The 13,181-nt window shown below is 45.0% G+C and overlaps 1 protein-coding gene across 7 annotated transcripts in view; it reads right to left on the minus strand.

Moving 5' to 3' along the window:
• Nucleotides 1–13,181, minus strand: part of TNFRSF19 (TNF receptor superfamily member 19) — a 158,443-nt gene that overhangs the window by 77,008 nt on the left and 68,254 nt on the right. For 6 of the 7 annotated variants that reach the window (XM_049701313.1, XM_049701316.1, XM_049701315.1 and 3 more), the window contains 2 exons: nt 3,429–3,593; nt 2,830–2,955 (listed from right to left, as the gene is read on the minus strand). In XM_049701313.1, coding sequence (XP_049557270.1) covers nt 2,830–2,955; nt 3,429–3,593 — 291 coding nt within the window. The remainder of the gene's footprint in view (nt 1–2,829; nt 2,956–3,428; nt 3,594–13,181) is intronic. The other variant, XM_049701312.1, reaches the window with a different exon arrangement.

Genomic DNA, 13,181 nt, shown 5'->3' on the forward strand with positions numbered 1-13,181 from the left:
GAGACTTTCACCTATGGCTGACGAGGGCGGAAAGAGCACAGGGTTTCTGCAGAGCGGGCTAGCCATGCAGCGCAGAACATACACGTCTAAACCCTTTAACTCCACACACACAACTTTTTGTTTTTTTACTGCTAGGAATGTATCTTAAAGAATAACTATCTATGTGCACACAGCTTTGCAAACTATTACGTTCACTGAAGCGGTATGTATTTTTGGTTACAAGGATAATACACATTCACTGAAGAAAAAAACTTTAAAAATAGAGAGATTAGATCAGAAATTAAAAAATGAATCTTCCTTAATTCCATAAGCTGCAAGACACTGTCCACGTTTCTGAACAGCCTTCTAGACTTCTCTCTCTACAACATATACAGACATATGTAACTCTGATTTTATAAAACTATAGATATAGTAAAACATACAGACAAAATTAGGAAATGAGCGTTAATCACGCTGTTGTGTAAGAGAACATTCTTGTTCTTAGGAACCAAGCACTGAAGTAAAGGGACACCTTATCGGCAACAGATGTTTCTCTCCGCACAGCTTGTGGGATCTCAGTTCGCCAACCAGGGACTGAACCCAGGCCACAGCAGTGAAAGCCCAGAATCCTAACCACTAGGCCACCAGTGAACTCCCTGCAACTGATTTTTAAATGGAAATTTAAAAACTGTGTACATGTCTATGTAAAGCACACAGTTGGCCCTTGAGCAACATGGATTTGCACTGTGTGGGTGCACGTATTGGAGGATTTTCCTCAACAGTAAATACTACAGGGCCACACGATCAGCGGGTATTTGGTTCCGAGGATGTAGGACGGATATGGAGAAACCGTGAACACAGGGAAGCCGCAGATACAGAGGGCCAACTCTAAGTTACAAGTTGATTTTTGACTGGGCGGAGAGTGGGTGCCCCTAACCCCCAAGTTGTTCAAGGGTCGACTGTGTACACCCACCATACTTAGAAAGAGATAAAAATGATACAGCAAATGTGGACATGAGATAAAATATTAATATTGGGGGAATCTAGGGACAGGGTATGTGGGAATTCTTTGTCCTATTCTTTCAACATTTTTGTAAGTCTGAAATTATGTCAAAATAAAAGTGAAAAGAAAACAGGCACTGTCACTAAGGAAGAAGCAATTTATATGATGAGCGACACTGAACCTGGGCGGGTGACAGCGGGGGCGGATGCTGTCCAGTCTCTGCATTCTATTTCAAAAACGTGCAACAAAGCCATCCACGTATTTAATCTTTCTTTTCAGATAGAAGTGACGATGAGGCAGAGTTTGCACAAAGCTGTACTTGATCACATTGAAACCCAAGTTTCCCTCCCAAGTAATCCTGTTTGCTAACTCTGATCTAGGGGCAGTGCCTGGCGCAGCATCTAGAAAATGCGGTGCTTGGGCCGCCTTGAGAATCACCAAGGCATCGGTGCCGTCAGGAGCTGAGTCTACGATCTCTGCAGGCAAAGGCAAAGCCAGATCCACGCATGCCATGGCAATCCCATGTTTTATTCTTAACCCTAAAGCAGAAGACAGTAGTGGCCAGTAGAGAAATAATTACGTTGAAGATGCCTTATCCCACATATTAAATATTAGACTGAAAAGCTGAACCCTTCAATTTCTTGAAAAGAAAGATCGGACAGTTCTGAGACAATAAGCAATTGAATTGGGACATGTTTAACTTCAAGGAAGGTTACAGGAGACAAAATGCTGCTGCGCTATTGCAACCACAGGTGCCGGGGGACCTGTGAGGGGTGGATGGGGCAGGTGGCGGGCAGGCTTCTGGAAGGGCTGCGGCCGCGTCGATTTTTACTTTGCAGAGGAGGTGAGTTTGTGGGGACAGGGGCAGGAAGTGTGCCAGCTGGCGTGACCTTTGCCCGTTTTTGCCCACGTTAGAAACCAAGTCCATCTGAATCACAGGCAGACGCGGCTGTGTCGTGCCTCACAGTTATTGCTTTTTCCCAAAGTGAAGGTTTGTGGCCACCTTGCGTCGAGCAGGTCTGTCGACAGCATTTTTCCTACAGCATCTCCTCACTTTGTGTCTCTGTCCCATTTTGGTAATTCTCACAATATTTCGAATTTTTCATTATTTTTTCATTATTATTATATTTGTTCTGCTGATCTGTGATCAGGGATCTCTGTTACTACTATACTCGCTGAAGGCTCAGACGACGGTTAGCATTTTTCAGCAATAAAGTATTTTTAAATTAAGGTGTATACATTATTTTTTTAGACATAATGCTGTTGCACACTTAATAGACTTCAGTATGGTGCAAACATAACCGCTATATGCACTGGGAAAGCCCAAAATATCACGTGACTCGCTTTATTGCAATATTCACTTTATTGCAGTGGTCTGGAACCGAACCCATAGTATCTCCGGGGTCTGCCTGGACTTCCCTAAACTTTCACTTCTGTCAATAACCCCACAGGCAATTATGGTTTGTGGAAAACCCTGCAATAGGTCTCCCTCCTCCCTCTTCTTTAAGATATCCCAAAACACACTAAGACACTTACGTGCAGGTTCAGGTGGAATCCACCAGACAAGGATGGAGATGGATCCCCTGCTCTACAAAAGGCTCATATTATTTTAAATCAATTCACCCCAAAATAAAGGCAAACTTGCTTAAAAAGTTACTGAGAAATTCTAGAATTTTAATGGGATGCTTCTTTTCTGTTAAATACTTAAGAGACACAAAACACCCAAAACATCAGGGGAGGGGGGAGAACGACTGAACTAGATTAGCTTTAACTAGAAAACTGAGTGGGAGCAGTTCTTTGCAGCTTCAGGGCCTGCATTCCTAGTGGCCCCCAAGCAGTGAACTTACCGCAGGTCTGGGCCGAGTCCCGGTGGCACTGACAACAGGCGTGGGGCGCAGGGCCGCTGAGCCGAGGTCTGTCGAAACAGGACAGTTCAGAACCGTTGTACTGCAGGTCCTGTGCCCTCAGGGACCCTGCGGAGGCCGAGAACTCGGTCAGCAAGACAGCTTCCCCAGGAGGAGCCCACAAACATCCCAGTGCAACCAGAACTACCCCGGCTTTTGCAGTTATAAAGGAAAGGAGAGCTGTTGTTCACATCTAAAAATACTTCTTACACGGAAGCAAAGATATGAAACAATCGGTCAAGACAGCTCGAGATGTAAGGTACTTGTGTTGCCAGACGAGCTGTGTTTCTGCCGAGGGGCGGGGGTACCCCTGCCTCCGCAGGTCCCCGGGAAGTGATGCTGCCCAGTGGCCACGCCCTCAGCGCCTTTTGGCAGGAGGCCCCTTGGGGAGCAGGCCCCTGGGACGCCTGTTTCCACGTGCTCTCTCTGTCCCTTTGGCTGCAACCTGACTCTCCTCTTAGGTTATCGTCGAACACCTGGATGGCAGTGATGACCAACACCCTCACCAAGATGCTAAGACACAGAAAGGGCTCAGAACTCACAGCTGGGTTTCTTCTCCATAAACTGCCGCTTACAGTATATGACACAGAGGATGAGCAGGGCCAGCAGGACGGTGGCCAGGGCGCTGCAGATCACGGCAGCCAGGGCCGTGTCCCGTGGGCTGGAGGCCGTGGACGGGATCCTCACCAGGTTGACCTTGCTGGTACCTGAAAACCACGGGGATGGAATCAGCACATCTCGACCACCCAAGGGACTCAGGTGCTCACACTGAGCTCGGGGTCCCCTGCAGCAGTGGCCTTCATGCAACATCAATGAGACCAGGGGGAGGTGTTCTAGAGGGCTCAGACTCTCCCTCCGCCTGGGAGATCGCTTGAATACCGCACCTCTCCCTGCGACTCTCCTCTGTTCCCATGACACCAACCACGCGCAGCCCCAACACGTGTGCTGTCGGGCCCGTTGGACCAGAACCATCTGCGAGTTGGGAATCTGTCATCTTGCTCTTCCTCCCCAGCACTTGGCAGTGTGGGCCGCAGAGCAAGCACTCGATATGCGCCCTTTAATTGGAATTAGACCTTCTACAGTTTTAAGCAGGCTGAACTAAAGTATGCTTTGGGGGTCCACTTTAGGGGAAAACCAGGACTTGGATCATTCATAACCTCACAGCAGGCCCCCCAATTTCTGAGACAGTGAACATTTTTTAACGCCTTAGCTGTTAAATTACTGAACAACACCCTAAGTTTTGGAGAAAAAAACCGAACACTGTTGTGACCTCAGATTGACAGCACTTCTCAGTTTGGACGAAGCACATCTTGAGGGCCGTTTGCCCCTGTGGCTCACGGTGATGGTAATGGACTTGGCAGCCCTAGAGATGACAGGCTGGTGTCTGCATCTGTGCTGCACACGGCACAAAAGGCCACCTGGTACTTTCTCCCCACCCCTGAGTGCACAGGCCCCACCCCTGAGTGCACAGGCCCCACCCCTGAGTGCACAGGCCCCACCCCCATCCCAACCCTTGAAGCCTGGTTTCCACTGTACGACCCCTGCGGCTAGAGCCAGAGAGAAACTTCAGGGTTGATATTATTGAATCATAAAAATACGACCGCAGGAGCGATCGTTTTGGAATGTTGAATCTTGGTGTATCTACACTCAGTGATTCTGGGCCACCCTCATACACGCTTCTTATTGCCACTGGGAAAGGCACATAAACCATATGCCTTGGACCTGGATGAATAAGAATCTTAATCCAATCATACATTTTGAAGGATATCTGTTTGTAAACATGTTTTAATATTCATAAACAAATAGCGCTTTTAGCTATGTAGACATAGTGTCATAATCAAATTGCACACGTTAGATGTTCATCACACAGCAAGTTAAACAGATTACACCTCTGACCTGATAGAGATGAAATCTAAACCTGAAACAGCCTCTGTCAGGGGACAAATTCACAAGAGGACGTATGAACACAAGCACAGCTGTGCAAACACTGTAAGTAAATACACGAATAGGAATTTATATCGAATGCAAGTAAAATCGTGGGCTACGCTTGGGAAACATTAAGTATTACCTGTTGCGACCAAATGGTGAAGTTGATTTATGTTTGTGAGAAAGTGGTTTAGTTCAGAGTGAGATCAGGCCCCTTAGCTGAAACTTTCCACCAAATAACCAAGCTCTAGTCAATACCAGGCTTTAGCAGAACTGTTATCAAAATGAGACTGAATACATTATTTGAGTCGAAGATAAAGTTCCTAACTACGATGTAAGGATTAAGTGAAACTCATTGATCAATGGAGTATTAGATATTCAGAAAAACCCTACAAGGAACCAGGAATTCAGGTTAAAGTAGAACAAGATTAGAGTCTTCTGGGTTCTTATTGTTTAAAACCTTTCTAAAATGGATGAGTCAACTTCCTTGCCTTCACAGGAACCGTTTCTAACATAAATCAGCTGAAATGCCCTCAAATGGGTATATTTGTAATTTGGTGGTTGGTGACTCAGGGCTCATTTTCCCCAAGCCAATCAGGAAAGTCTTGGTAACACATACCTTTCCAAGGAAGCGCACTAGTACTGTGATATCAGTGCTACTGAGTTGTCATAATAACATCCATTTTAAACATAATTACACCAAATAAGCTACTTCTCTATGCATTTCCCAGGCAGGAGCATCTGAAGACGAACAAGAAAATACAGACATTTCGCCTCTCAGTTTCTGACACCTATATACGAAAAGGCATCTTGTTAATGCAAACACCCCTCCCAAGAGTCCCCATGGGAAGCACACTCTGAAAGCCACATTCTTTATTCTCGTTTATATGGACAAGTTTATGACAACCCTGACAGCAAACACCATCTTTTTTTTTTTTTTTTTAATGGGAAATGGGTTCATCATTCTCAAGTTCGTCACATCAGCAATGCAGACATAACTACAGAAGCTATGAGAGAGTGGGCCGAATATCACTAGATTTTAGAACTACCCTCAGAAACTCATTCACATCAGCTCCCGATAAAAGCCTATCTTCTTATCATTCTTTTGACTTCAGCAGTAAAAACAGAGGGGAGGGAGCGGTACCAGCTGTATGAAGTGGCTTCTACCCTACTAATTTCTGGCTCAGAAAAGGACTTATTGACTACAAACCAAAAAAGATTGCTGCTCTGACCTGTCGTTGCTGCCATGATACTGAGATTCAAGATTCTTTCCACCCACGGCTCTAACTCAATTCCCTGGCCAAGCACCTCGATGCCTACAAGGCACCTCACCCTCACCTTGCTAGGATCCTGACGGTACTTCCGAGGAACCAGGAATAGGACTACCCGTATTCTCTGGAAAGTTCTAACTTTTCTGGAACACAAAGGCACGTCTTACCCTCACCAATTATCAGATTCCTCCCTGATCTCAGCACTACCCTTTGGCAAGTTACTTCAGAGTGAGAGCTGTTTCTTCGCTTAAATTTCACGTTACAGGACACACTGTATGTGGGTTCAGTTTCACACTGAACATTTCAGTGGGCTCAGCTCAACTGGACGATGATGTATGAGTGTCTGCAGTGACTAAGACGTCTCAGTCCTACAAGGCTAAGTGCGGATCTGAACAGATGAGAACACGGGCGTCATTTGCAAGGCCTGGCAAGTGTTTCTATAAGGCCTGCTCCCCGCTTTGGAGTGGGACAAGGAGTGAATCCGAGTAGCTGAGACGCCCTCCTTGCACCTCAGCCTCTAGAGAGCTTCGGAACGCAGCTGGGGAGACGTGTGTGTCGGGGGGAATTGTTGCCGGGCTCCGACTGCTTTCGGAAATGTCCGAGCAAGAGTTCAGGCCGGAGTGGACCTTTCCTCCACCTGACGCTGACATGCACCTCCGGTGACCCCACCCTCCTGACGACGGGGTGAAGTCCGTTGACCACCCTCTATTTATAGAGGAGAAAACCCAGACTTTGAGGGACTTGCTCAAGGTCACACAGCAACATGCAGGCAGCTTGAGAGCCGGAACCTGGCCTTCGGATCCTTTCTGGTGGACCACCCTGTCCAGGGATGCAGGTAAAACATCTGTCAGGTAACGACGAGCAGAATGTGGCTCATCTCTGTGGGGAGAAGCTGGCCGGGCCCCAGAGAGACCACAGGCCTCCTGATCACAGACCTGTCCACGTGTCCAGGTGTGCAGGTGTCCAGGTGTGCATGGAAGCTGGTTCCACTTGAGGGCCTCTGGCCCAGCGTGGATCTCAGTGTCGCACGATGAGCTGGGCAGAGGGGCAACTCTACGGAGGGGCTTGAGTCTGGAATGGATTCGAGGGCGAGATGGCAGGAGGGGCAGCGCCCAGACGCCCTCCACTAGTAACTGCAGCTCTGCTTCCTCTCAGCCCCCTGCTTGTTCAACCTCACGCCTGAGTAGGCTGTGTTTAAAAACCTGCTGAACAAAAGCTCCCTCGTCCCAGAGCCCACTCTCCACAGAGGGTGCTAAACAGGGACGACGGAGCTGGTTGGCACCATCTGGCCCCTCCCTGAACCTCAGCCTCCCCAGGGACGATTACACAGGGGCTCATACGTGGCACCGAGATCCACTGCGAGGGGCCGTGAGAACTTCTCTCAGGGCGGAACAAGCTTCCATGCACGCCTGCACACCCGAGCAGGTCTGCGGTCAGGAGCCCGTGACCTCCCTGTGGCCTGGCCGGCTTCTCCCCACGGAGATGAGCGTGGTCTTTACAGCAAAGAACAGGATTACGTCAGACGCTGCATGTCACTTCTCTGAACTTTACATTGCCAGTCCAAGCTGCTTTCCCAACTCCAGAGTCACACACCCAACGGCCAGCTGGACGTCGCCACGTGGATGGGGAAGCACCTAAGCCCGGCATATCCAAAAATGAGCTCTCCACCGCCCCGCCCCACCCTCTTCCCAGCACCCGCCCTGCGCCCCATGAATCCCTCCTCCCTGCCATGGCCTCGGCCTGCAGCACCCTCCCCGGGCTGCGAGCATCACCCCTCCACTGCTGTAGCTCTTTCCTCAAGTGTCACCTACTCAGTGAGGCTTCCCTGCCGAACTCCTTAAAACTGTCACCTCTCTCCAATGCCCCCCGGCTTTCCTTTCCTCCCCAGCACTTGCCACCATCTGACGTTTCATATATTTAACTTGGGTGCTTCCTTGTCATTCTCCCCTGTGGTGGGAGCAGTACAGCCCACTCTGCTTCCCCAAACCCACCCCCTGCCTTGTGCTGAAGCTGGTCCAGCAAGAGGCTACACTTCCCAGCCTCCTTTGTAGCCAAGTGTGATACGTCCAAATCAGAGTCAAGGGGGCCCGGGAGGACGAGCAGAAGGGATGGGGTGGCATCTGCGTCACCTCCACTTTAGGGACAAATTACTCCAGCGTCCCCTTCGCTGGGGCTGGAGCTGCATGTAGCAGCAGCCCAGTCTGGGTCCTATGGGTGAGGAGGACAGATGAGGAAGCTACCCAAAGGCTGGCAAAGCAGCAGGGCCAGGCGCTGGGCCTCTGAAGGACACCTGCAGCACAGCTGCTCCACCAGCTGCACCACCTGCACGGTTACAGAACAGAGGACCTGCTGTCTTACAGAGGCTGCACTACTGGGGGGCTTCCCTGTTACAGCTGCTTAGCCTTGAGCACAACCAATTAAACCCCTCCCTGAAATACAGGCTCCACAAGGGCAGAGATGTCATAGGTTTTGTTCACCACTGTATTGATGATACTTACAAGAGTTCTGGGCACACAGCTGGTGCCCAATAAATATAAACGATGACACGAATGCATGTCTGTGAAAGGAACTGGAAGACCCTAAGCGTTCCCCGAAGTTTGTTAAGCGGCAAACGTCCAGTCACTGAGACGAGATTATACCCACAATGCGTGTGTCCTTCATCCCTCCACCTCTGGCTGGTGACAGTACAGGTGCAAACAGCTGGGGGAAAATAACAGTTTCGTCTGCAGGCACTCGCTTTACGTTATGTTAACCTGACTCTGGGAGAAAAAGCAAGGGTTGCTCAGGTTTATCAATACACAAGCCTTGGAGGTCATTGGCTATAACCTCAGAATGAGAGTGAAACAAAAATTTATCTCTCTATTCAACCTGAATTAGCGCCCCATGGACTCGTCAAAAAGGGATCTTATTTAAGTGATTATCCGCCAAGTGTGATCTTAGTTAAACATCCACACTCAGCAACAACTGACTCATAGTGAATTACCAAAGAAGCCAGACAAGGAGAGGACCTTCAAGGGGTCAGTCACATCTCCCAACAAAAGCTGCTTTGGTGTCAATTTCAGAAACTGACTGTTAGGCAAATTGGATCCAGGGAACGATTAAATCGCATTCCTATCATTTTACCAAATTAGGCATCTTTATCTTACATTTTTACCCACGCCTTCCCCCTAAAACCACTCAGAGGGATGGAGAAAATTACATGAACATTTAGAGATCTGCTAACAACAGAAGCCCATGAATTTTTTTTGTAGAAAGTCATCCAAATTATCATCAACATTATCACAGACACCACACACCAAACACCTACAGAGGGCCGGCCTCTTACTACCCACTTGTGGAATGTCATAATAATCCTTCACAGCACGGGTTTTACAGATGAAGACGTCTGTTCAAATCTATAAACAGTTTTTCACTTAAACCACCATTGGGTATGCATATTCTGGAAAGCAAACCAAACTACAGGGTTCCTTGGTCCGTACTGCGTTTGGCTGGCTTCTTTGATTTCAACATGAGTATATTTTTACAAATTGATTTCTTTCCTCATTTTCTTCAACCAAATTTACTGTAATATAAAGTATTCAACAATTTGAATACAAGATAAATTATTTTTTAAAAATGAAGACATCTGTACAAATCTTTAAACAGTTTTTCATTTAAACAACCATCGGGTGCTTGAATCTAGATTTAGGCCCGATTTGTCCGTCTGCTCTTTTTAAAAAAATTAAGCTATGCTCCTTCCAATATTCCAACAATATTGCTTAGAGCAAAAAATATACTGTGGTGTGAAGGACTGCTAGTTCAAATTTTGTACAGACCAGTAAATTCTACTTAATTAGCTAACATATACAATATAACTTGACCTAACTTAAAACAAACAGAGCTTCACAAATTCAACCTCTCTTGCCCCAAGATTAAACAGGCTCTTGCATGTTACTGCAGCGAAAAAGAACACATGGCTCTTTAAATTTATTTTCTAAATGTTCTTTGTAAGGTCTATATGGTAGAACTAGGTGAGTGTCAGATAAATAGAGTGGGGAAGAACCAGTTGTAAATGAACTAATTATGCTTTCTGTCTGGGCTTCCATGTTTAAGATCTCACTAATGCCTTGTGTTTTCATCAGAGAGTTCACGTAAGTAAATAATACAGCAGGGGGCTTCCCTGGTGGCGCAGTGGTTGAGAGTCCTCCTGCCGATGCAGGGGGCTCGGGTTCGTGCCCCGGTCTGGGAAGATCCCACATGCCGCAGAGCGGCTGGGCCCGTGAGCCATGGCCGCTGAGCCTGGGCGTCCGGAGCCTGTGCTCTGCAGCGGGAGAGGCCACAACAGTGAGAGGCCCGCGTAACGCAAAAAAAGAAAAAAAAAAAAAAAAAAATAATAATACAGCAGGTGTCACACTATGTGACAGATCACTTTGGAAACTCCAACAGGATTGGACATGTGAGCCTTTTCACTTGTCGATGACCATGCTTTGGCACATGCAACTCAATTAACAATTCGTTCAGGAAGATAAACTTACAATTTAGACGTTTGCTAATAATTTTCAGTAATATATTTTATCTTTGACTTTTATATTTCTTTCAAGTAAAGTACAAATCAATCCATTGCTTTCTGTGCTCTTTCATCACCACAACCACTACCAACCAAAAAACCCCATGTTGAATAACTGTTTAACAAATTTAAAACCTGATGAATCTATTTCTAGCTATGTTCTTTCATTAAAAAAAATATTAATAAACAGCATTTTGCAATCTTAACTGAGGCAAGGATACAGTCCTGGAGTGTAAGGTTTATCTTGTTAATCTAAACTGGTTAAACAAAAATATCTATGGTAACATTCAATGTATGAATTCCAGATGTACTAAAGAAGTCTGCCAATAAACAAAATAGTTGGATTTTTTTTCCCTCTTCTAATTTATTTGTTTATTGAGGTATAGTTGATGTGCAGAATTATATAAGTTTCAGGTGTAACGATGTAGTGATTCACAATTTTTTAAGGTTGTATTCCATTTATAGTTATAATAAAATATAGGCTATATTCCCTGTGTGGCACATTATATCCGTGTGTCTTATTTATTTTATACATAGATCCTCTTCTAATTTAGATGAAGGTATTGATATGCAATTATGATTTACATTTTTTTTTCACCTCCTCCCCTTTCTCTTGCCCTGCCTGCCCCTAGTTACAAGGGACACACACATTAAAAGAAAGCTTCTATTCTTTTTTTTTTTTGGCATTTGAAGTATCCTTGGTTTTATTTAAAATAATAATAATGATGATGATAATGATGATGAAGGAGGGGCAAGAAGCCATGATTACATTTTATTTGACATGCTAGAATAGCACTGTTCCTTTTTCTTTCCAAGTGGAATTTGTTGACTATGGATAACAAAGGAACATGTAAAGAAATAATATCAGTAATTTATTTCTGAGAAATGAAGATAGAGAGTATCAAAAGTGTCCCTGAGTATTTTCTTCTGATTTTTTTATAGACCTAATAAAACTATTTCTTACTTTTCTAAATGCAAAGTATAAAGAATATAAGTAAATATAAAGTATGGTTCTTAGCCTCAGGCAAGTTATAATCCAGCTGGGAGGAACACACTGTGTAATTCTTATTCATGGAGATATCCTTACCTGAATGTGCCCGGGTTGTTTTTCTTGGCCAGCCATGGGGATAAAAGTTTGTTAATGAGGACGTTGGAGTACATTGTAGAGGAGGCTTGAATCCTCAGTGATGTCAAATACGAAATGGAGTATCTAAACTGAGGGTGGGCAAACTTTTCCTGGGAAGGTTTGCAACCACTCAACTCTGCTATTGCAGTGAAAAGGAGCCACAGACAATGTGTACATGAATGGCTAGGGCTGCATTCCCATGGAAAGAGCAGTCGTTTACTGATCCCTGCTCAGATCCTCTGCACTGCCTACCACCAGATTTCATTTATCTGTTGAGATAAACCCTTTGGAGTTCAAGCCACCGGCATATTCCTCTGAAATAAACAATAAATAAAACAGTCGGATTTTTAAAATCCATTTTATATCAAGCACTCTGACACTGGATGTAACGTAATGTAAAAGAGTGAGTCTTCATCTTTTTACTTATCTTTCATTTTAAACTTCGGTCTTTGAACTATGTGGTTTGTTTTTCAATAACCGATAAAAAAACATTATTTGAAAATGAGATTTTTTTTCTGTTTGCACAGAAAAAAATATATTTTTTAAACTGAATTGATTTTTTTTATTGTGGTGAAATATACGTAACATAAAATTTACATTTAGTGACACTGAGTACATTCACAACATTGTGAACCATCGCCACTAAAGTGATGGTTGTCCTCCCCCTTTTCGCCCGCGCCCTGGTAAACGCTAACCTGCTTTCCGTCTCTATGAACTTGCCTACTCTGGGTATTTCACATAAATGGAACCACAAAATATCACGTGACCTTCCGTGTCTGGCTTCTTTCATTTAGTGGAATGCCTTCGAGTTTCACCGACGTTGCAGCGTGCATCAGAACTTCATCCCTTCTTGTGACTGAATAACATTCCACTGTACGGACGGACCACATTTCGTTTACTCATTCATCAGACGGTGGATATCTGAGTTGTCTCCACCCTTTGGCTACTATGAATAATGTTGCTATGAACATTTACGTTCAATCTTTTCCCACATATGTTTAAACTTTTCACGAAGATACACAGCAATGGTTCCACATGCTATCAAAAGGTACCTTATTGTTATTTCACTAAGGAATTCAGTTAATCAGTCACTCACCTATTTAATGTTACTACACTAAAGCATTAAGTTAATTAGTAAGTCAGGAAATAAAAACAATTCCTGGGCAAACCAAGAGAAGAGTGGAAGGAGACAGCGCCAGAGAACTGGTCGGGATCAGTGCGTGTGGGGATCTGTAAACCATAGTGAGGAGTTTGAATTCTAGTCTAAGAATAATAGGAAGTACTCAACGATCGCAGAACACATTTATAGCAGCAAATGTCTACATTTAAAAAGATCTAAAATCAATAACCTAATGTTTAACTTTGTGACGTTAGAAAAATAAGACCAAACTAAACCAAAAGCTAGCAGATGGAATTAAATAATAAA

Source organism: Orcinus orca, chromosome 18, assembly GCF_937001465.1.
Source record: "Orcinus orca chromosome 18, mOrcOrc1.1, whole genome shotgun sequence".
NCBI classification, from domain to species: Eukaryota; Metazoa; Chordata; class Mammalia; order Artiodactyla; family Delphinidae; genus Orcinus; species Orcinus orca.